This window comes from Teleopsis dalmanni, chromosome 1 (genome assembly GCF_002237135.1).
Source record: "Teleopsis dalmanni isolate 2A chromosome 1, ASM223713v2, whole genome shotgun sequence".
Classification (NCBI taxonomy): domain Eukaryota; kingdom Metazoa; phylum Arthropoda; class Insecta; order Diptera; family Diopsidae; genus Teleopsis; species Teleopsis dalmanni.
In genome coordinates this window covers 151,997,289-152,024,139 of record NC_051846.1, presented here as the reverse complement: position 1 = coordinate 152,024,139, position 26,851 = coordinate 151,997,289, and the positions used below count along the sequence as shown (strand labels likewise).

The 26,851-nt window shown below is 26.2% G+C and overlaps 1 protein-coding gene across 6 annotated transcripts in view; it reads right to left on the bottom strand.

The window, feature by feature from the left end:
- LOC119669378 (sodium channel protein para) overlaps positions 1-26,851 on the bottom strand; it is a gene marked incomplete at its 3' end in the record, with an annotated part of 79,206 nt that overhangs the window by 8,145 nt on the left and 44,210 nt on the right. The window contains 13 exon segments of one of the 6 annotated variants that reach the window (XM_038079237.1): positions 2,956-3,129; positions 3,879-4,361; positions 4,511-4,722; positions 7,284-7,488; positions 7,572-7,759; positions 10,623-10,785; positions 11,819-11,992; positions 12,060-12,313; positions 18,589-18,657; positions 18,742-18,841; positions 20,056-20,264; positions 20,331-20,550; positions 21,637-21,699. In XM_038079237.1, the coding sequence (XP_037935165.1) occupies positions 2,956-3,129; positions 3,879-4,361; positions 4,511-4,722; positions 7,284-7,488; positions 7,572-7,759; positions 10,623-10,785; positions 11,819-11,992; positions 12,060-12,313; positions 18,589-18,657; positions 18,742-18,841; positions 20,056-20,264; positions 20,331-20,550; positions 21,637-21,699 (2,514 nt within the window). 6 annotated transcript variants of the gene reach the window in all.

The following is a 26,851-nucleotide window of genomic DNA, read 5'->3' as shown; positions in this document are numbered from 1 at the left end:
ATGACACATATTTAGAAAAACTAAAAGATAACAGCACATCAATATAGATAGATTTTTGCAGTTGGAGAGCAAAATAAAATATTAAAATTCACTGCTTAATTGTTAGATTAAAAAGTATAAATTAAATAGACTTCAGATCAGTATTGTACAGTATATAGTATATATATTTGAATATATTTATATACGAGAAAAACGAAACAATTTTATAGTTAATTAGAATTTATATAACATCGATAACTGTTGCAGCACAACACTTAATAGGCGGTTTACAATACATTGACGTATTTACGAATATGTATACAGAGATGGAGCAATGCTTTTGCATCGCTACTTACTTTCATACCCTCCCAACGTGAGACCGCACGTAGTGGTCTCAATGCTCTAAGAGTTCGCATGGAACGGAATGCTGGTACATCATCAGCGCCTGACCATACTGCGGCCAAATTAATAAGCGAAAGCTTCATATGCGTGATAAAAATATCGCATCAGATATCGTTCGATGATTTTTATCATATATATTATGTATAATTTTTGATTTTAAATTAAATAGATTTTATATGAAAAATATTAAAATGTGTAAATTAATAATATTTTATAATTTACTTATAATATAATATTAGCTACTAATATACGAATATATGCTACTATAATTTTAAATATTAATTTATATTTATAGTAAATTTTAGCGCAATTACTTATCTAATTAAAATAAAATACAAAATCATAAAATGAAGAATTTAAATATAAACTTATATAAACGTAATTACAATTAATTTTGAAGTATATTTTGTTTATAAAGAAAATAAATAATATATATTTAAATGAATAAAACTAAGCAGTTCATGTCAATTTTATTTAGTTTTGTACGTAGTGTGCTCAACATAAAGTAAGTCCAGTCAGTTATATAGTTAAGTTTCATTTTGTAGGTTTTCAAAAAAAAAATCTCGTAATAAATGTATTTTTTTTTTAATTTTTATATTTTTATTAAAACTTTTTAAAATGAATTATCTTAAATCAGCTGATACAAACATTGAGCAATTGCATTGTATTTTTTTGTTTGCTAAGCATTTGGTGATCGGATTGAACGTGTGTTGTTTGTGTTTTTATGCTATTTTGTTTTGACTGTACTTTGTCATTACTAATCACTTTTTCTGTGTTCTGCCGTTTACATTTTCTACGTTCTACGTCTTCGACACTTAATTCAGCCTAAAAGGTAGACTAAAATTTGTACCAAAATATGGGTCATTGGCTTGAAAATATTTTTGAAATAAAATCTTAATTAAGCTTAATGGGGAAATACTTTTTCGACTTGGGTATGATTAAATGTATAGTTTATATATTGTAATTTTAGATATGTAAGACCAATTAACATTTAAGTTAATATTTATTTAACTTATTGAGATATGATTGATTAATAAAATTTAGGATATGATATTATGAATACGATATGATATTAGAATACTTAATAATCAAAGTTTATACCAATCATCTGGTAAAATTAACTATTGTAGTCTATGCCTGACAATAAATAAATAACCAATCAGAAGTCAATGCCTGACTGATCATGTTATTAACAGATTATTCTCTTATAAGAAGAAAGAAGATTTAATCTTGTAATAAAATGAAATAAAATTTGAGTAAATGATATTCTTTAGCTAAGTCTTAATATTTGTCACTTTAAGGTGTTATGCAGCTGAAAGTTAATTATAATGAAATTAATCAGTGGGCTCATGTTATGGATTTTATGGAAGTGTAAGCGAAGCAAAGGCTTTTGACCACATCCAAATAATTTGAATTGATCAAAAATGGCATTAATATGTTGGTAGGAAAGCATAAATTATACCAGTTAAAATTTTAGAAATTATAAAAACTGAAATCTATATAATGAATAGAAAGAAATATGATATGTTTACACCTCACAAGTAAATGTTTTCAGATACACCATTATTGACATTGATGCAAAAGAATATTATGGATGAAAAGTGAGTTTATCAAATAATAAAATCCAATACATAATATTATCTTTGTTACATATATTTCATGATTTAGGCACAATTTGAACATTCATTATATGTTGAGAATTTCTATAACTATAAATACTTCACAGCCGAAAGAGATAAAATTTTAATCACTGCTAGTGTCTTTACCTAACGTTGTCTTATGGAAGCTGCGGATTAGATATGGAAAGGGTAAGAAGAAACTATCAGAGTCTTCTTTATTCTTATGTGACCCCTAAAAATGTATGACTACTATCACTTAGAATAAATATCAAGTATTGGCACAGTGACACTAACAGGGTGTGTCAACCAGTTAAACAAGGGTAGTTCAACAAGGGTTAATAATTTGATTAGGGTTACTTTAAGGTTTATATGGTGTCACAATTAAACTTATCTTACAACATGTTCACAGTCCCTATTAATGATCATTAACAAGGTTAAGGAATTTTGTTTTTTTTTTCCAAAAATATTGATTGCACAATGTATTCCTTATGTAACTATTGCAATTTTTAAATGCATTCTCAAATACAAAGAGATCTATTGTTGTTATTGTAACTTTTTATAGGATTGTTATTCTTATTGAATCGATTTTACGATGAGTGAACGGAACTTGGTCGTCTGAAAAAACATGTGGGTTTAAAACGTAGATCTGGTTTAGAGAGCTATTCTTGCAATAAGGTATGTTAATATATATTTTTTTAATATTAATAATAATATTTCAACATTTACAATTAAATGAGTTTTTTTTTATTTTTTTTTTTAAATCAATAAGATTATTTAGTTATTAAAGTTATTTTGAAATTATTTATTACGAGATTTTTTTGTTTTTTTATATATGTAATGTCACTTTTAGTATGTTTTGAGTAAAGTTTTTGTGTACATAGTTGTTTTTTTTTTGGATTAATTCGAATTTGAGTAATTTGTCTTTACTAATTAATTGGTAAACGTGTGTACTTACCATAACGATCACGAAATCAAGCCAACACCATGCATTTGTAAAGTAGATCTTAAAACCCAATGCTAACCATTTAATTAACATTTCTAAGAAAAATATAACTGTAAATATTCTGTCCATATAATAAAGTATATCTTGCAGTATAGGTCTGTGTGGTAGGTGGACATCTTCTAAGGCCTATATTGGAGAGAATAAGAGTAAAATATAATTAAATTAGAATATCTGTAAATTAGTTATATGAAATCTATAAACATTTTACGTATGCTACGCACGCACACTAAGCGCAGGATAAAAGGCAAAAATTGCTTAAAACGCAATCAAAGAAAAATTTTCAAAAAAATTGAAGACAAAACTCTTGAAAATATATATTTTCTATACTCAATATGCTAATCTACTGTATATATAACAAATGCTATTAAATAATTTATTATTTTTAGTTAATGCATGTAGTTAAGCATTTACATTGTTCTTTATACATATATTTCAACAGTCTCAGATTCTTTTTTCAATAAAGAATTCATTTGTGATTATTCTTTAATTGAAAATAGAATTCTTTGCATTTATTTGAACTCATTAGTTCTATTTTTTTAAGTAAACTAAAAAACTAAAAAACGAATAAACTCATAACTATCCTAAGAAGCTAAATCTAGATATCTTATATAAAGCAACTCTATGTATATGTATTTTTAAAAGACTATCCAAAATAAAAATGTAATAAGCAATAAACTTTGGTAAAGTTTTTATGGCAGCTAATCATAAAATCAAATTATAGGCAACAATGGCAATTTTTTGTTTAACAACAATATTAATTTATACATTTAGAACGATAACGATAACGATAACGACAAAGAACGATTAACTTTTGCAATTGTTAATTTTGCAATCAGTTTAGCTCAATTTTTGTACGGTTTCTAAGAAAAACTTACCAAAGCTAAGCTACTCATTAAAATCATAGTGATAACAGCTGTTTCAAAATATTTATTTTCAATTAATTGAAAAGTTTTCAGTCGTAAATTGCCCCATCCCTGCCAGAATGGCGAGTCTTCGTCGCCTGCTAAGATTGGGAATTTCTTGTAATATGAATCGGGAAAGCAGTCCGCTGGGTATTCGTCAATGACATCTTCTTCATGTGCATGTATAATGATATCACCATCGAGTGGGCCCTCTTCGCATTCGCCCTCCTCATCGAGCTCTTCATCAAGGCCAAGGTCCTCTTTGCTGGCATCACGTTTTTCTTCGCCCTCCATAGTTTCAGCGCTGCCTTTGTGGCTTTCGTCTTTAAATGGTCGATTCTTATGGCTACCATATGAGTTAATGCTGGCAGTGTCGTCGTCCTGTAAGGACAAACCTCTATGGTTTAGCTCGTGTTCCAGTCTATTGTCTTGGTGGTTAATTGAGTTGCCAATCATCTGTGTAAAATTAATTTCATTGTATTATTTGTCTATGCAACTGTGGTCGTATGTGTCTTGTTAAGTTTAATGTTGTGTATTTACGATATATGTAGGTATGTAGGTATAATATTACGTGATTAATACGTAGATTTTTGAAATGTACTTACCGTTGCGTTATTTAAATATTTTGATTTTTTTGATTTGTTATTCCTAAGATCACCGTGTATCGTAAACTCCATACCATCACCAATGGCTACTTCCAATTGATTCTGCTCTTTCATGCCTTTCTTTATCAGACCATCGGCAAGTATCTCATCATGTCCCAAATCAAGCTCGTTGTCTCCACGCTCTGCAGATATACAACGACAAACCCCCTTGCCTATCGTATCCGTTTCGTTTTATTTAATTTTTTTTTTTAATAATAAATTTTAACACAACATATTGACGCAATACGATGGATTGGTGTGTGGTTATAATTTTTAGATACGATAGTTTTTCAATTGAAACGAAACGGATTTAAGCGGATGTTTGACAGTTTGGCAATAAAATTATTGTTTGATGAGTTGCAAATGATCGTTGATCGGAAACCAATGTTTAATTAATTTGTTTTAATTTGTCGATTTAGATATTTTTGATTCGAATCGAAATTGCAATGACAAAGATTATATGAATTAATACGATAACAATTTCAATAAATAAATGATTACACAAAAACACGAATACAACAGCAAAATTTCAAACCGGAAACATTTAAATAATGAGTGGTGATTGGATAGTTCAATGAATGTGTATTAAACATGTTAAACATAATATATTAAATTAGAGTTTTTATATATTAGAATGAGGGATGAAGTTATATGTGTGCACGATTAGGATATTGGTGTATCAAACGTTTATATACATATGTACTATGGGAATTGTATACATAGAATATAGATATATACTTTTTTATATTTATGTTATTATTATTATGTAGGATGTTAGCAATCATTTGTAAGTAAACATGAAGTGCACCAATAATATTCTATGATATCAGATTTATATTAAAGATTTAATCAATTCATTTAATCCTGTGAACCACAAGCTAGAACGGCTAGCTGAAGTATTTAGTAGAAAAATAAAGATATTTGCATTTTGTTGATATTTATAAAGAACTCAAAATTTGCAAGCTATATAAATATATATGTGATATAATGTATTGAATTGAATTTGATCATAAACTACTGTTTACACCGAAGTACATTATATATTATTATTTATTATTATATATATATTATACTATATTGTGTTATTATTTTTGCTCATTTTGAATGAAAAATGATGTTCACACCAATACATTTCTTTCACTCAAAGATAAAACGAATTATACCATTCTACAGAATACCATTCTACAGAATTTTCTTTAATAATACATTAAAAAGTTTTTATAGTGATTAAGAGTTGCTATGAGCGTTTAATCATCAAAATTATAAACATATTAATCTTTTTAAATTAGACAAAAGTAAATAATACGTTCAGCTGTGTAGGCTGGGAACAGTTTCACTTAAAATGAAAAACTGTTCTCAATGAAGGGTTGCCAATACTTGAGAATTATATTTCATATTTTTTGATATATTTAAGTTGCTTGGATGAATTTAATAAATTTTAAGATACAACCACAAGCTAGAACGGCTAGCTGAAGTGAACAATCAACAAATTTATGAAAATTACGGTGGGCTTAGATTAAGATGTTTTGGACATGTAATAAGAATGTCGGATATGAGAGTACCGCTTAAGATTTATGAGAACGAAGTAGGAACCACCAGATGAAGTGGGCGACCAAGCAAACGATGGCAAGACAGTGTGCAGCAGGATTTAGTAGAAATGAACATAAAAAATTGGAAAAAAAAGCAAAAAAGGGTGTTGTAAAACAGACTTAGGTCCTACATGGACTCTATAGTCACGGATGGTGATGAATTAATTTATTTATGTGAATTTTTTTCTTATATTATTGACACACTTCATACTGAAAAATAAATGCATGAATAAACAAAATGAAATAACTAAAAATAAACTAAAATTTAAATAATTATAAGAGGAAGAAAAGATTTCTACATATATATACTAATATAAAACTAACAATTAGAAGGATCAAATCCACTGTTTTACTTTAAAATTATATAAAAATTTCAACAAATGACTTTTAATATTAAGAACTTAAAATTTTTAACTAACTTTAGTATATAATTTTTATGCTAATTTTTATTAAAGACTTATTGGAACAAATTTTTAATTTTAAGGTTTACAGTTAACGAATTTTGTTTAAATGTTAAACGCAAAGGATCTAAGTATATCATTAAAAACATAATTTTAAGGAACTAGATTATTTAGTACATAAGTCTGTACTGCTAATTAAACAAGATTTTGACTTCAATTTGAAATTAAAATTCACACTAGCATCATTTTTTTCTATATCTTTTAAAATATTCTACAAAAAATATCTACTGATTTACGATATAAGATGCTCTACATTTACGTTTACGTCTAAATATGACGGAGAACTATGAGGCATACAACAAAATTGAATTTGGATTTGTTTTTTTAAATTTAACTAAATTAGGCTATTAATTAAAAACTAACTAAATTTGTGCGCATACATATACAATGAATTATATATATATGTTTTGAATGGTCATATATGTTTCCGAGTTTTACGTTTTTACATGGTTTTCTCATTATGAATTTTCGTTAGAAAAACACATATTTCATATATGAATATTGGTTACTCATTTAAAAGTAATTTGAAATAAAAGTTAAAGTTAAAGTTCACAAAATGTCATATTGTGAAATGTCAAACGAATTTTCTATCTAAATTTATTATTTATATAATTAAAAGTACTTAAGAAACAAGTGGATAAAAACCTTCGCTCCAAATCCAACTGATCTGGTTGATCCTCTCACCTGATGGTTGATCACTTATTTGATTTGTCAATTTATTACGTATTAATTTGAAACAATCGGCTATATTACGTTTAACCCAATTCTTAAAGCGACCAATACGATTGAAGGCTTCAGCAATTTTATTGGTATCGTTGTCGGCAGTTGGTGCTGATAAACTGGATGAGCCAAAATTTGACAAGAGCAAGGCTAAGAAAAGATTAAGTACCTAAAATTTTGGAATGAAAGAGGAGTAGTGTACAGAAAAACAGAAAAACAATATATATATGTATATTAATATATAATACTCACGACAAGATTTCCGATCACAACTGTTGCTAAGAAAAATGGAATGCATGAGACGTCACCAACATACATGCAATCCCACATAGATTCGATCCACTCTCCGCACAACACACGAAATACAATCATAAAAGAGTGCATGAAGTCTGTAAAATTCCAACGTGGCAAATCGCCGTCTGGGAACATATCTTTATGATCTGTGAATTTATATAAAATCATTTTGTTATTAAATAAATCGTTTATATATAAGATGTTTAAGTCAAAAGCTATGAAAGAACAATACAAATAACAGTAATAAGGAAAGTACAACATTAAAAGAATAAAGCGTGCATATTTGCTTAAGAGCCAGTGAAAGTAAAGTTAGGTCTACAAAAAAATCTATTAAGTGGAAAAATTGCAGAAATTTGGGACAAAATGATGAAGTGATTAAAGATATAGAGTAGTATTTATAAAATATATATGTACTTACAGAGTTTTTAAGTAATGTGAGAGAAGTTGAAATTGGTAAAGTGTTTGTAGAAATATATACTATAAAATGTAACGTACAATAGTTCAACTATCAAAAGATTTTAGAGAAAGTTTTAAGATTTCGTTTAAAATATAGTAAAGTATTTCACTTTTTCCAAACTATTTAGTACATGCAATTGATTGGGATTTATTTTAAATAGATATGTAATACATTGTCAGCCTAATTTCAGATTATTCTTTTATGTAATCTCTTTTATTTTATGATCATGCAAGCCACCTAAGTTTATAACTGGGTGATACTGTTATAAATGTTATTTATTTAATATTTGATTAAATAACTCTGTGAAAAAGTAATTAAAGTATCTTTGATAAATTTATGTTATCATTCACACATATTAAAAATATACTACAACATTTTCCTGAAGTATATTGAAATATGTAAATAAAAATTTTTAGACTATAAAAGAACAAAAAGAAAGAATTAATGCAATTTGCATTATATATAAAAAAGAAAATGAAATTCTATACTAAATTTCTAACATAACTTTTGGGTAAGGCACTGCAGATTAAATTCGGATTTTATTTAAATCAACAGACATTAGTTTTATAGTATAATTTCCAGAGGAAAAACTCATACTTTGCTAACTCAAATATAAAATAAATGAACTAAGTTCTGTAGAAGAATCTTTATGGACCTCATAATGTAAAACATTATAATGTGAGTTCCTTTGAAAAAACACTATCCAGAAACATGCATTGCAGAATTAGGAGCGGCTCTGCAGAGTTTTCACAATAGAACATCATAAAATTAAATTTTTAATTTAGTCTGATTTTAGTCTGATTTATATTTACAACTCATATAATAAAATACCCATTATTGTTTTAACTAAAACGATTTATGTATAACTAAATGCGTTGTTTAATTTTAAAAGATTTATATTTTACGAAATCCCTCGAATCCATCAAATGTGTAATAGGACAACACATCAAGAAAATGTTAAAAGACTTAAATGTTACTAAAAACTTGTTAAGAAGTCACTATTATACAATATAATGCTATATATTGAATACCGCATTGTTCTATATTCTGAACATACTTATGTCTTATTAAATCCGGTATGTTATTTACAATTGCAAGTACAATTACATTATAAAAATTCTCTTTATTGTTTAAACTTTAAGGTTCTATATCTTATTAAAAATTCCGATTCAATATTATATGACAACTCAATATAAAAATACTTATTATTATATGCTCTCAAAGGACTTGAGTCTTACTAAAATAGTATGAGTAATTATTATTACGCAATAGACTACCATATAATGAAAATCCTCGTATTATATGTTCTAACAATATTTATATATTATTATTAAATCAAATGAATTATTTACAAAAATGCAATAGAAAATTATTTAATGAAAACTAACATTATTTTTAATCTTTAAGATCTTATATCTTATTAGAAAATTCCAATGAATTTTCCAGAAATTGAAAAATATATCATAAAAATTTTCATTATTATACGCACTTAAAGGTCCTACGGCACATTCACACTGTCTCTTTTAGTTGGTTTTGTGCTTTATATCCACTAATGAGGATGATTAACCATACAAAGTGATTTCATATAAATTAACTCATTATTATTGATAATCAGTTCATTTAAGGTGAAAATTGTCGAATGCAACCCTTAAAAATAAATTTCCCACAAAGGAATTTACCAAAATTTAAAGTTTATATGTAATATGCAAGCAAACAACAACTCAGCTGAAGCAACTGAAATATGTGTCATATAGTTTATATGTAATATGTAAGCAAACAACAACAAAGGCACTGAGGAAGTAAGTATTTAATAAAATCATTGTTTTTATTAATTGATTATGAAATTGATATATCATATATTTATATATATATTTATTAATGATGTAATATATAAGATATATATTTAATTTTTTTGTGTGATATATTATTAAATGAAGTTTATAAAAGTTTATACAAATTTCACCAGATGCATAAAGGAGCTCATTATAATGAGAACTTTCACTTATTAATATAAATAAGCAAGTGCCTAAATGAGACAGTGTGAATAGCACTTTCACATGCTTTACTAAAATACCAGTAACAGGGCAGTATATCATACAATTTCCCAATATGGGAATATTAGAAAAGGAGATGAAAAATATGGAATGTTTCCATATGTTTGATTACATTCTTATGAAATTTCACAGTTATACCATAGAAGTACACTTCATTTAAGTTTCTATTATTGTGGGAGAGCAAAGTTTATACATTGTCTTATTTATAGTAAATGTTATTATGCAAAAAAATTTTCAAAACATTTATATATATATAAAACCTACTTAATGAAATATTTATTGTGTATTTATGAAAATTATGTTAAAAATATAAAACATTTATTACAAATGGACCACATAGATAAGCTACACATAAAAAGTACATAAACACAGTAGTAAAGTAATATAGATGTTACAGCAAACGTACGCTATATGCTCTAGATAGTTCTAATCAAAACATGTGCTCCAATAACGAACAAACACATATACTTTTAACAGAGTTTAGTCAGTGCTACTTACCATGGTAATTCTTTCCGAACAGTTGCATTCCCATCACAGCAAAGATGAAGATGATAATGCAAAGTACAAATGTTAGATTACCCAATGCACCCATTGTGCGGCCCATAATTGAAATGAGTAAATTTAGTGTTGGCCATGATTTTGCCAATTTGAAAACTCTTAGCTGTAGTTTTTGTTATAATTTTTGTTATGTGTGTTTATAAATGATGAGATATTTATGAGTCCAATGTTAGTTTAAATGGTCGGGTGTGAGTTGGGATTCATTGTTTTTGTTTATGGTATTGTTAGTAAGCCGGGCAAAGCAGTAGAAGAAAAATGTTATAAAACGTCAAAACAAATTAGTTTTAAAATTTCAATACAAAATTTTTATACTTATATGTATATATAGAAGTTGTGTATCACACACATATTCTATATAATTATGTGTTTATATTAATTAATTATTTTTTAATCATTATGTTTATGTAGAAATGCTTAAACGTTTCAAATTCCAAATGCAATTTCGTGTCTTCCAGCTACCACGCGGTAATGCAAAAAATTAGGGAAAATAACTCGATTGTGTCACTTATTTTCCCCAAGATAAGCCAAAATAAAACGTGCTCGAAGCTTAAATAATTTATTTCGTTAACAAAAATTGTTAATTTTTGAACAATTAATATTAAATTAAAACTTAAATATGCTGTATTTACTAAATTGTGTTGAAATTGTTCAAATCATTTCGTATTCATAAAAATGTTAGGAAGGTAAAAATATTTAAAATAAATTCAAAAAGTATTTAATGTATGCAGTTAAGGAAAATACTAGTTTAATAAAATGATTAGGTTAGTATGGCATTTCCCCTAATACCTGTGTAATTTTTGCCAAACAATTGCATTCCCATAACAGCAAAAATGAAGATTATAATACATAAAACGAAAGTCAAGTTGCCTAAGGCACCGACTGTTTTACCCATGATGGATATCAGTAAGTTTAACGTTGGCCATGATTTGGCTAATTTGAAAACACGTAGCTGGAATTTTGTTGTAATGTCAAAATAGAAATACAAAAAATATGCTTATTATAGTTTAATTGCTTATTGACAATTGGGAGCATTCTTATGCCATTTAACCCATTTGGTTGTATATATATTGTTGAATCAACAAAGTTTTATAAAATATCTTATTGATGCCATTTAAAATGAATTTCTCTTATCTTACCAAACGAAATGAACGTAACACAGATAGACCCTGTACGCCTTCTAAGCCGAGCTCCAGTAATGATAGCGCTACAATTATGAAATCGAATATATTCCAGCCTTCTTGAAAGTAGTATTTCGGACTCATCGCCATTAGTTTCATAGTTGCTTCAATAGCAAAAGTCGCTGTGAAAAACTGCAAATATTGTTACATTTTAATATAGGATTTTTAGGTAAAATACTATATGTAAATTTATACTTACATAATTACCACTTTTAAGTATCTTTTCCATATCTGGATTCATGTTATGATGATCCATCGCCATAAACATAGTATTCACAACAATACAGAGCGTGATGAAAAGTTCCACGAATGGATCGAAGACAATGAACGATACCCATTCCTGAAATTTTAACCAAACCCAACAACAGTCCCACACACAAAATATATCAATGGCTTTCATCGTTGCTTCAAGTGCCTTATCTTTAAACGTGGGACCATCCTCGTCGTCATCTTCTGTTGGAAAATAATAAACGGAGACTGAACCATAAAATTTGGTATTAGTCGATTTTGACCAACTTTGACTCCGCCAATTTTTTATATATATTTGCATTAATCGTTGCGTTTTTACATAATATATATTTTAATCGCATTTAATATAATTCAACATTAACATATAAATTTAGAACACGCAACAATGTCAATTATTTCAAATACACGAATATTAAAATAGGTTTCCATAATAAAATTTGGTAGCAAAACTCACAAGTCAAATTTTGGTGGACATTAAAAAGAGAGGCTTACGTTTCGAACTTCATTTTGCATGATTTGATTAAAATTTTCTTACTGCACTGAGCTGTGTTTATATTTTAATTTTAAAGATTTAAATTTAATTTTTAACTAACTACTGCTCTAGAGAAAGCATTATCTATTATCAATTATTTTTGATCATATATACTAATGCATATTTATTCGTATTGTATAGCAAACTTTACTACAATCATTTCTTCAATTACACTATGTGACAGTAAATTCTCTTTTATGATTTTTCAATGGAATTATATATAATTTAGTGCGGCTGAGCTTAAGTCTGCAATCCCTTTTTCTCCTGAGCACTGCGGTCTCTGGTATTAACATTTTAAAAATTTTTAAAAATGAAACTCGAGAGAGTTAATAAAGAGATAAAGAGATACGAACTTCATTATTGAGTAAATAGATGAAAATTTTTGCTTAGATCTTCGTTTTCAAATTCTCTTCCCTTCCCGTCAATAAGAAAAATTTTGTCAAATATTTTTTAAAAAAGTTTCTTTAGCGGTTGATTTTAAGAGAGATTTTTTTCAAGAGATACGAACTTCATTATTGAGTAAATAGATGAAAATTTTTGCTTAGATCTCCGTTTTCAAATTCTCTTCCCTTTCCGTCAATAAGAAAAATTTTGTCAAATATTTTTTAAAAAAGTGTCTTTAGCGGTTGATTTTGAGAGAGATTTTTTTCAAGAGATACGAACTTCATTATTGAGTAAATAGATGAAAATTTTTGTTTAGATCTCCGTTTTCAAATTCTCTTCCCTTCCCGTCAAAAAGAAAAATTTTATCAAATATTTTTAAAAAAAGTTTCTTTAGTGGTTGATTTTAAGAAAGTACCTCTTTGAGAGGGAAGAAAGAAAACAAAGGGAGAGATGTCTACAGCAAAAATATATATCATATCTAGCAAAAGTTCACTAAAAAAATGAAAATCGTGTCATAGACCCAACTGTGTGGAATATAAACAAATTGCAAATTTGAGCTCCGTAGACCAAAACCCACCAAAAACCGTTGAAAAATCAAGAAATAGACAAGCATATTTCATTTTTGTCACATAATGTTATTAAACGAAATAAAATGTTTATTTCTACAAATTTTATTAGCGTCACTTTTGCTTCAAATATTTACCAGAAACAAATTAATTTACACTATAACTAATTATTTAAAAGTATTTTTTTTAATTAATAGTGAGCATTTACTGATTTTACTACTTATGATTCAAATTTAAAGCTATATTTGACATGATTTTGCTTAAAACATTTAAACAATTATATGAATTAAAATAACATAGACTAGATACATAAAAGATAGAGTTCAAAGTAAACAGAACTTTTTTAAAAAAGATATTTGTAGTGAGGCCATCCAGTGACAATTACATTCTCCGGAAAACTAGTTGTTTTATTGATAAATAAATGTCATGACATCAGGAAATGAGATTTGAAGTCACTAACCAAAAAAACCAAAACCAAAACCAAAAAAACGGATGGTCTTGAGAATATATATCATGAGTAACAATACATAATGATGATGAGTTGTTACCCGAAACTATAATAACCTGAGAAACGATCAGAACAGTAATTGAATTTGTTAAAAATCAAATAAATGTATTATTTAAATTCTCGCAAGTGGCGCTGCTTCAATAATGATAGGCCCAGTACCTTTCAGCGATCTAGGCAAAGAAAGTCTATACCTTCTTATGAATCGCGCAGAGGAAAAGGAAAAGTAACTTTATTGGGAAGAACTATTTAAACCATAGCAATCTAAAATGCTTTTGTGGACTTACAAGGATTGAATAGAATAAAATGCTTCAAGGATTGGATAGAACTAATACAGAGGTACCCAAAAATTATTACCGAAACATTAACCGGTCACTGCAGCTGTAGACACAGCGGAAGCGGAAGAAACACCGAGGAGGGTATTTCATGGAATATAGAGATTCAAGGTTAGTAAAGATAGGCTGTCTTTCATTAAAGAAATCGGGCTTGAAGAAATACACAATAGATGTTTTAGGTCCGTTTTACTTATAATAACAATCATTTAAATTAATGAAACTGTAATTAAGCATCTATATTAGATCCATTTTTTGCTTCTTGAAGGTACATTTCTATAAATGAGCATTGGGTGAGCGGCTTATTCCAATTAAAATGACTTAACACAAAATGGCTCTCATGGATCGAAATTTGTTATCGAGTCTTTTTTGGCTAAAAATCACATTTTAACTATCAACCACATTAAATCCATTTTGGCATTATATGGTTTCTGCTTTTAAAATCATTTCTTTGCTAATGAAAGTTTTGTATTTCGTGGATGTAGAAGTTATCTGAAATGCTTGTTACTAGTATATCCTGAACGGCAATAACTTTAAATACTTTAAGACTATTTTTAATCTCATGACATCTTGACATTAAGTTAGTGAAAGATTTATCTTACCAACATAGGTAATTGCTAATAGATGTCTTTACTACAAATAATTTATTCATAATGCCTTGTATAAGCCAAATTACTATATATACTCAGGTAAATATATATTTTTTAGTTAAAAGTAGTAGTTTATAAGCATTTAAATTTTAAATGTATTTCTTAATTATAGTAAAAATTGTGAAGTATTGCAATAGATACTATATTAATGTTAAATAAATTAAATTAAATATTATAAACTTTATAATATTTAAAATTTAGTACAACTACTTTATAACAATGAATAATACTTAAAAAATCACTTGTTTAAATACGTGTAGTTATAAACAAATATTTGAAAATACTATTATAATAATAAAACATATGGTATATATTAATAAAACGTATAAATATGTGTAGTTTTTAATGAAAATGGCAAGTTTAAAGATAATTATTTATGTAATTATAATATCTAATTTTAAATCAATATAAATTAAAAGCAATCTATAATACCTTTAGCAAATGGTGTAGCTATTAGAAATCTTAAGTTTCTTCTAAGTTTCAGTTGGAATATTGAAAATAGAGAAAGTAATTTTGATTTAAAAAATAACATTTTAGTTTACAGAAACATAACGAGTTCGATTCCTGGTACTTGCAGTCTTAAAAAATTATTTACTAATAATTAAATATTATTAATTAAATTATTTCAAAACTACTGATGATGATAATTTGACAATACTTTAAACAGATGTATGGTCAGCCAAAAATTCAATTATTAAAATAATATAAAAGAAATTTTTGTTGTTGTTTTTTAATTGTTCCTCCTCTAGTAATTAAGAATTTTTTAGAAATTGTTAAACGTTAAAATTACTTCACAAATTATATAACTTATATATAACTACACGTTAAGTGAAAATAAGTACCGCGAGTTTCACTTAAATAGCTTGGTTAGGTGATACTTAAGTACCACGGGTTTGAGCTAAGTAGTTTCGGGTTAATTTATACTTAAGTACCAACAGATAAAATAATAATATAACTAAAATCGAACAAATGATTAATCCATTATAAATACAAATTATCTTATGAAGTTATCGAATACTGAAGTTTGATGTCACGATTCAATATTTAACATGTTTTTTTATTTATATAGCACAAATACGTCTTTCGTAATGTATTGTGTGTTCCACACTCCAAAATAAAGTCCATATGAAGAATTTCGTTCAAGTAACGAACATTTTATAAAGTTATTAAATATTAAAGACAAACGTCAGTATTAAACATACGAATATTTATATTAATATTGCTTTATAAAAAATAATGCTGGTATAAGGCCTATAAATGAATAAGCATAAACAGCAGATAAAATCTTTCAATTGTACAGAATTCTATAGTCTTGCCAAGTCTTTCGTAATGTTTAGTTTTAAACAAGAATTAAATGTAATTTTTTATAATTAACATGTATACGCGACTAATAAGAGGTGAAGAAAATTATGATTTGCTGTTTCAACATAAAAATTTATACCTATTAATTTTTATTATAACCATTTTATATAACTAAAGTGTACCTTCTATGAGAAAATAGTGCATATAATTAGATTTGTTGAAATGATTTTGTTTCTGTAAATATTTTGAATGTATGATTTTGCTGCCAAAGAACAAATTTTAATTTATATCAAAACACTTATGAAAACCTAAATTTGACTAAATTTTGACTAAATGCGTTCATTTATTATTTAAGTAAATGATTAAATAATTTCGCTTAATTACTAATTCAACAGTGTACTAGCGACAATGCAAACTAATTACGAAAAATTATTTCTAAAGCAATTAGTGACTACTGAGCAGCTTCAAAATGATTGGTATTGCTATATAAAAATTAAATAATGTTTAAAAAGTGTTTGATCTAAAAAAGTATCTATGCAAAAGTGGTAATAAAACATGCGCTTTGGACTGTTTTTAACTCTAATTTTGAAAAATACAAATATCAAATATCAACGAGTAATTTTGTCTACATAATGCATTTAATTTTCAACTAATTAAAATAAATTATGTTGAAATGAATTAGCACTACAAATTTATTACTATAACTTCATGCAGCTATAATTGAATAATAATAATAACATTATCAATAAGAACAATAATAATAACAGGAATAATTGTAAGTTAATTCAACATTGAGAACAAAATTATTATAAAATATTGTGAAAAATAAATGAAATAAATTATAATCAATATAATAACATAAATTATTGTTAAAGATTTTGCATTTTAATTTTTCCAATTTTTGTTTTTTTTTTTTAATTTTGAAATTTTTTTTTTTTGGTGAAGTGAAAACCTCTCTTTTTTTAATAATTAATTAATTTTGTGTAAGCAACAACTTTTGTATTGAGAGAAAATAGTTACATATTTATGTATATGTATAGATTTGTAGATTTGATTGAAGCTTAATAGGTGCAGAGCTACAAGCACAAAAGTCATTACCATACACATAGGTAAATCTTTTCATAAGGACACATATTTTTCAAAAAAAAAAATACGAATAATTAAAAATTATAGCATAAAATGTGAGTGAAAGTGTATTGTTTTGTAAATCTTCAGATAGCATCACCGAAAGAATGTTAAATGGACGAGTCAAAGAAGTCATTTATATATTATAATATATATTTTGGTTGGCTTTTAATTAAAAATAAAGAAATAGAGAGAATAAAAATTAGTAAATGTTTGCTGATGAGGATATATAATCAAATAGTTTTATTTTATAAAAAATTAACATTGATCATATTTAAATGCTACTTTTTTTTTTGGAGATTGAACATAAATTATATCTACAGTACATCTACTATATGTAGTACAATAGTTGAAAGTAATTTCCATATATTATTTATAATATTTTTAAGCAATGTAAGCGTAAATATATACAAAACCAATTTTGCAAAATAGTATTTAACTTTGTAGTAGTAATTATGTTTGTAGCATTTAAATAGTTTCATTACTGAATATTTTAGATGATTTTGGCAATGTCATTTTGTAAATCATGCCAATCTATCATGAAAATATATTGTATATATACAAATGTGCTTTATGTTTTATTATCTTTTTTATGAAAATATTATTATTAGTAAAAAAATTCAATAATTGTTAAATTTCAAAATTAAATTATAATGCATTTATATAATTATGTATATAAACATTATATCAAATATATTAATTTTTTTTTGAGTTTTGAATTGTTAACAAAAAAAATTAATAAAAAATTCGCATACATATTCGGTTATAAATATTATTAGAAATTTATAAAACATATTTAATAGAACAAGAAAATATTATTTAAGCAATAGAAACAAACAGACATTTATTTATAACGAATTTATAAATATTTTTTTTTTAAACGTAATATTTGAAACGCACAATATTTACAAATAATAATCGAAATTATTTAAAACAATACAAAAGTTCCATATCAATTCATTTTGGAAAATACGTAAATTATTTACAAATAAATAAAATTGTAAACATGAATGCAATTCATAAATGGAGAAATTTTTTGAAATTATAGGCGAGTTTTTTACTTTAAAAAGCAAATTGACTTACCGCCTCGGTCACTAGCGCGACTATGCCGACCAGCGGCTTGCTCTATTATGTCGTTTAAGACCATCACATCTTTAAAGCGAGATAAATTGAACATTTATTTGTTTTGTTAAGTTATAGTTAAAATAATCATAGGAAGTTTTATATGACTCATACCTTTCATGTCGACCACCGTTTGCGTTTGGACGGGCTCGATAAAAGGATTGTCGTGGTGTTTTATTTTTCCGGCATCATCAGTACATTCAAGGCCCAATTCCTATGAATTAGAAATATATTATTAATAAGTGACATATTTGACTTACACCAATCTTTATTCTTATCTATTTATAAATAACTTTTACATATTTGTTTTATATTATTTGTTTTATATTGTTTTATATTATTATTAAATTGTATATATAATTTAGTACTTAATAATTGATGTAAGGTATCACTGAGTATCAATATTAATAGATATAATTACTACATACTGTATTTTAGTACCTAATAAAGAAAGTTCTTCATTATTTATAGCGTGTTGCATGTGATTGGCAATCTATTAAAATCCCAACGAGAATAAAAGAGAACTACCATATTACTGAATTCGTCCTCTGGGAACAATCAAATATATAAGTATAAAACTATTTATGAGACCTTATTAGAAAATAAACTCAAAAAATTTTCAAGTAATTATATATCTAATTTGTAGCCTATATAATGTACCTATGCACTTATACAATTCATTACATATCACAGCAGAGAAGCATAAAGTATATTAAAATATTCATACCGTTAAAGAAAAGGTTGGGAACCATTAGTATAGACTCTTATTATTATAAACTCTAATTTATAGCAATTTAAACCGTTGGCTATTTAAGCTAGCAGAGTATAAAACCTTACAAAAAGTTCTGTGAAAGACATTATAGTTATCACAGAAATTTAGTTTGCTATATGGTCTTATATTATTTGAACCAAACACTGAGTTTTAATTTTTGTTTTAATTTTCATAATTTTATCTGATATGACATTAAGTTGGTAATAGACTTTTTGGAAAATGTAAATCAACTGCTTCATTTCGTAGTCGGTAAATAAATATATTATGATTATAAGATGGTTTTCTTCGCTCTGGTAGAATGTCTTTAGTACAATATTCAGAAGTGAGTAAGAAACGTTTTTGCATGCCGTCTTGCAAAATATGTGATGTATTTAGATTTTGAAAGTTATTCTATAATTTATCTCTTATGTGTTTGGCCCTTCATTTCAGACCGGGAATCAAAATCGCTTCAATAAAACAGGCAATTCGAAATTTTTGTATGAAAAAAATTTTTAATTAAAAAAACAAATCATTTATCTAGTGTAAAATAGTACGAATTATTTCCTTGTATAGCCATAGACTAACACTAAGAAATTTGTTAATACATTTAAAACCATTCAAGTTTAATTAGTTTTTGGTGTTATTTTATAATAGAGAGTATAACGAAAATTACTTACGTAATCTCGATGTTGTTCCTTATGATTATTATCCATATAATTTGTACCATTCGAGGCAGCACCCGATTGATGTCGCGTATTTCGATTTCTTAATTTACTTTCTTTGGTCATCGTACTGGCACCCAAGGCTGCCATACCACCAAGCAAATCATTATGCGATGTATACGATATTCTTGACTGATGCGAGGTATAAGATGAATGTCTAGAACCTATGCCATTAAAAAAAATCCTTATTTATTTTTGTCATATTCGTTGAGTATATGTATTGAAAATACCTAAATTGCCATAATAAACTGGCACAATAATAGCACCATTTTCCTCAGACATCGGTGTTACCGCATTGGAGTCATCTGCATAAGGCAAATGCTGTTGTGCATCTTGATATGTTGACAGTACGAGCGGCTTTCGATCGCTTCCTGGTATGCCAAAACGTCCTCGCCCATTCCGTATTGTATACTGAGGTGGTTTTTTGTTTGAATTTTTTGTTAGTAGTTGCTTTATATTTTACACACATTTAGGGTAGTAGTAGTAGTGGTGAGTGGCAAATATGATATAAGATTATTATTCAAAATAAAGTTTAGAATGACTTTATGAATTGATTGACAACAACACAAAACCATAACTAAAAACTAACTCCAAAATTATATACAAAATATTTAATCAGAACAAATTTAAAATCATATATCGAATATGTCAAATGAAAACTATTTAAGCGATATAAAATTATGAAAAAATATTATATAAAATTTACATAATTAGTTTTTATTAAAAATATTAAAGATTAAAAGATTAAAATAGTACAGGATTTGAGAATAGGAACTGCACTATGGGCATTAAGTGTGGCCCAATATTTATTAGGAGCAACAGAATACAAAAAAATACTGTAACATAAAGTTAAACACGACAAAAAGTATAGGTATGATTATAGATGATTATTGTGCATTTTACAAACGATATCGAGATGGAATGAGCTTAAGATAGTTATGTAGATGCGATTTTACGATCGTTATATATATTAGATATACGAATATAAACAAAATATTAAATCAAATGATAGTAAATAATTATACAGTAACGATTATGGATAATGATAGTACCTAAAACACAAAATAAACACTAAATTTTTAAGGTATTACTGGATTATATAGTATTTGCATGTAAGATACAATAGAATGGTTACAATATAAATATTTTATTATATATATATATATGTATATATTAAGTTGATATTATTACATTTTACATATTACATACATACATACATACATATATGCACATACATATACATATACGTTTAGGTGGTGTTAAATAATGTCGACAACGAATTTTTATTTTGATAGATACAAAATTTGCCATATTGATGTGTTTGGTGAGTTCAGATGAAGATATAATGCTATTATTATGTATGTAACAAAATAGTATATATGTGGTATATAGCATAAAATTATATATTATATAAGGAACAATGCTACGTATTAGCTTTATTGTGAACAGCGTATATACTACATATATAATACTATTTGTTTAGAAGTTTGTTATATTTGCATTGACAAATTGTATGGCGCGATTTTTGGCGCTTACCTTATGTGAACTACGTGATCCCCTGCGTATGTTAAACGGTGAACCAGGTAAGGATAAGGATGTCTAAGTTTTTTAATTTAAATAAAAATATATAGAAGAAGAAAAAGAAAAATAAATGAAATCAAATATTCATCTATGCAAATTTTGGTAATTTTTTTGTTAAATATTTCTTTTATTGCAGAATTGAATTTGTATAACGAGTGAGAGAGTTAAAAGTACTAAATACTGTGTATTATGTATGTGGTGGTATATTGTATATATGAGTATATGTATGTTTATGAACTTTAGTTACTGGAGATCCAAAGTTATTTATAGAAAGAATGACAGAATAAAGTGTAACTTTTTTGGAACATAACTGGACTTGGTATGATTTGTTTGCAAATGTATGGATAGTAAGAGTTGTTTTGAATTGAGTTTTAAAATTGAAAATTTATATAAACTAAAGTAAATTAAAAAAAATAAAAAAATTTAAATGTTTAACGTCAATAACATAATTTAAAATAAAATAAATGAAAACGTTGTGTTGTGAACTAATTAAAACGGCATAGCAAAATTACGACTACGAAGGGGACGGGTTTAAATAAATCACTGCTACAGTATTGGACCAAAAGTCAACAATATCTAAACTATATTCATATAGTCATAAACAAATTTTCATATATGCTTATTAAAATGAATAAATTTTTGTTTTAACAGAACTTAACTCTTTAATTAATTAATTTTATTAAATATACAATTCATTTTAAATTACTTAAATTTATTAAAATTTATTTCTATAAATCACTTTTAAACATGTTTAATTATTAATTTTGTTATTTCTATAATTTCAAAATTATTTATGCAAAATTTAAACAAACTAAGAAATTAATTTAATTACTTAAAATTAATTCTACGGCATTTCTACAGAAACGAAATAAATTTTTCAAAAAAAAATTTTAAAAGGAAATTTCCACAAAAATAAGGAATTATTGTATTACAGTTTCCAATGAAATTGTATCTGAATTTGTTGTTGTACTTGTATTGACACTGGTAATGTTTTTCGGTTATTTTTTGTTGTTGTAATTGTAATTGTAATTGTAATTGTAATCTTAGTTTAAGTTTTTTATTGTTTGCAGTTTGTATTGTTAAGATACATTTGTATTGTACAGAGAGTCTTGGCAATGTTCAATTTATAAGTATTTGTAAAGCCAATTTGTGTCTTTAAATAATGTTCTTTAATATTAAGAACCTACCTGAGCAAACGATGGAGCAAAATTAATTTAAATTTTTATATATTTTTTGTACGTTCTATTAAGTTTTCTTTAACAATCGCACAAAAGTTCGCTGTTTTGCTTTATAAAAAGTTAAATCAATTTATTTAGACGCTCGGAAACAAGTAATGCCATAGTGAAACTGTATTTTAGAGAAAGTAAAATTCTAAAGCCAATTAGAAACAAGGCAATTGATGTAGGCAAATGCAATAAATATCAAACATAAGTCAAAAAATTTGTTTCAAAGTAATGCAATATAGTGTGAACCTAAGTACCTAATTAATTATTATTGGTGACAATTTATTTAATTGTTTAATTTGTTATAATTAATTTTTAAATTTATTGTAATTATTTGAATTAAGCTCTTTTGTGCTTAAGCGGCAACGGCCAGGTTTAAGCTTAGGTGATTAAATTGTGATATAAGTTATTTAGTTCTAGAGCAGCATGAAAATAAATTTAAATAAAGGAGATGAAAAAAATTAAATAAATTATTTAGTTAAATATTATACTTATTTTAAAATACACTATCCTCAATTCGTTAAGATTTGTTAAGGTAATCAAGTAAATGCTAGTATAAAACTTATGCTATTTAGTTTAGTTATCTAATAAAGCAAATATTATATCAATAGTTTTTTTATCAAACTATAATAAAATCCTTCACACACATCCTAAAAATTAAATACTTAATATTTACTGAAATAGTTTTTAATTTTTATTTTATTTATTTTTATTTTATTTAATTATTTTCATTCTTGGCATAAAAATTAATCCAAATATTTTTATAATAATAATGCACTCTCTTTCTCAACATTCAATCTGGGAATATTCCATTCTCATTCATTACAATTAATTATTCATTTCTAACAGTGTCTTGTTAAAATAAACGTTTAACAACGACACCCAATTTTGTAGCTACTCCGACGATATTACTATAGGTATTAGCCAGGAGCCCCTACGCTTTAAGATCGTCGTTCAGAAAGCTTACGAGCGCCATTGCAAAAATCGGGTGAAAAGTCAATCAACAAAACACACAATATATTCTGAGATCAAAATACAGGTTCTGTAATGGCCAGTTTAATATTGACAATACTAGCTTTGAAGCAGTGAGAGAATTCAAATACTTTAATTCTGAACTCTAAAGAAGACACATTAGCTGCGATACAAGATAGAATTCATTTAGCAAATAAGACATACTATGTGCATATAAAACTTTTTAAATCTAAAATCTTATCAAGACAATTAAAACTCCGTATTTATAAATGTCTAATTAGACAAGTCCTGACGTATGGCTGTGAAGTATAGACACATAAAAGAAACGAAACATGTCAACTACTATCCCACTAACGGAAAGTATAGTGAAAGGTTTTTGGCCCAATACGTCTAGATGATGATACATATCGTATTTGCAACAAGAGGCAGACTTAAAAAGAGGTGGCAAGATAATGCTGAAGACGATTTAATAAAGCTACGGTTGAATGAGTGAAAAACTTGGCATCGGATTAAGTCAGATGGCCAAATTTGGTTGAGGAAGCTCCGGTTCACTCAGGACTGTTATGTTTAGGAAGAAGAATCTAATTGTATGTTAATATTTTGTGTTGTGCTTCGTGTTATAATTAAACAATTTCATTTACATTATTGACAACTTTATAAATGGATTTAGTAAAAGTTATTCAAAGTCCTTATGATCGGTTTTATTGGCTCGATAAATGTTGAACCTTAATTGAGAGAGGAAAAGAAAGTTTGATTGATAGACAAACAGGTAAATAGTCAATAAGAGCAAAGTAGGGGCGGGAACAACTGATTATTGCAGTTTATATAATATGTTACATCCCAAACGCAATAAAAGTGACTTTGATCTGATACTAGATCCAGAACTGAATTTCAAAGGGTTTCAAAGGGATTCATAACTAAAAGAAATTATGGTGCAATTACTTGATGCAATTATTAACTGTAATATCAAGTAATATCTTTTCGATAGTAAACTTGAAGTTAACCTATTCTTTCTAAACTGTATAGTTTATATAAAAACTAAGTTGAATATATATCACATTTAATTCAAAGCCATTCAATGTGTAGCCAACAATATTGGAAAATGAATGAAGGATTTAACAAAAAATAATCAACATTTACTATATTTAGAATATCGTATATTCTATATATATAGAGCCAAAATTTTAGTTAAAAATGACAGAATCCTAAATCCAAGTAAATTAAGTGCGAATATATAGTCCAAAATAAATCGTTGTATCGCTCATAAATATATGAATATAAATGTATATAATCAATTTTTTATATAACTTTTTTTTATTTAGCTAATATTTAATGTTATAAAAACATATAAAATTTTTTCTATTTATCTATCTTTACATTTATTTATCTATTATTTATCAATGCTCATCTGAATATCGCTTTGTGGTTACTCCATCCAGTGTACAGAATGCGTTGTGGTATTTTTCTATAAGGATAACGCGTTGTGGTCGAATATTTACGAAGTATGAGGTATTTAGATTATGTTTTATAGTCATTTTTAATTTAGCATATTTTTTTGACAATGGTTTGAGTTTACCACATTTAATTATAATATTACTATAATCAGTTTATTTAGCTCAATTTGTGGATAAAATATTTATTTATACATTACTTAATCTCCAAATGAAACTGAGTTTCGAAGACTTTAAGTATAAATTAAAAGTGTATAAAATGAAGGAATAAATCCAAATGTTGAACCATATAGCTGTTCCGGCTTAAATTAAACAATGGACTTGTATATTAAAGCAAAGTTGTAAATCTTTTAATTGAAATGTGTTTCATGTATGTAGTTTTCAATTGCAGTCTTAGGAGATGAATTTATTTTTCAGTCCGAAATTACAAACAAATAAAAGTTACTTGATATTCACCGGCTTGTGGCCGAACATATTGCTTCTTTATGGAGGAATGATAAAATACTATTTTAAAATATCTACAGTATTTATATAATCTACAAAACTACAAAAAACCAAACTAATTTTTTATTATTAGGATAGAGTGAAGTAAGAATCAATTAGCTACGCTTAGACTGTTTGGTCTTAAGCTAAAAAAATGTAACATATAGATAATAAATATAGAAGATTACAGTGATTTACCACTGCAGAAATATGAGACCAAGAATATTAAGATATATTATTAATTTACTGAAAACAAACTTGAGCAGATAAGTATATATTTTTCTAATCACTTTATCGTAGAGTATAAGGTAAAACAAATAAAAAACTATACTTAAAAGTAAAAGAAAAGTTTTCTAGAATTCATTAACAAATATTTATTTTCCTAACTTTATATTCTCTAACTTAACCCTCTAATGCCAAGGACCGCTTTGAGGCGGGCTTAACTTTTTTACGATTTACAAGACAACCAGACATCAGAATGAAAAAAGGTCTTTGGATTTAGCTTTTTTGACCTCAAATTAATCTAGACTGATTTTTTCAACTTAAATAAAAAATGTGACATTAGAAGGTTAAAAGTTTCAATATTTTCTTTGTAGATAAAATATCATCTAATATGTGTAAAGGAATTGTTTATATGCAAGAACCTCAATGAATTATGTTAATTTAATTTTAAAGTTATAATGATTATTGCATTAATGTTGTATATATTTATAACTTATAACATATTAATAATTAATAATAGACTATATTAACAATTTAAAATAAAATAATTGGTTTAAGGCACAATGTAATGTGAAGTCATGCAAATGCAATTTTAAATATAACATTAATACCTATGTTTTTCTACACCTAAAATATCCATTTATTATAAATGCATGAAACAGTTTTTAAATAAAAACAAATATTTAAGTATTAATTTGTATTATTTTTAAATTTTTTTCTATGAAAATAATTGGGAAACTGATTCGCAAATATTTTATTAGAATAAAATGTAAAATAAATTTGCATTTTTATTACAACGAATGTTATATTAGTATTTTT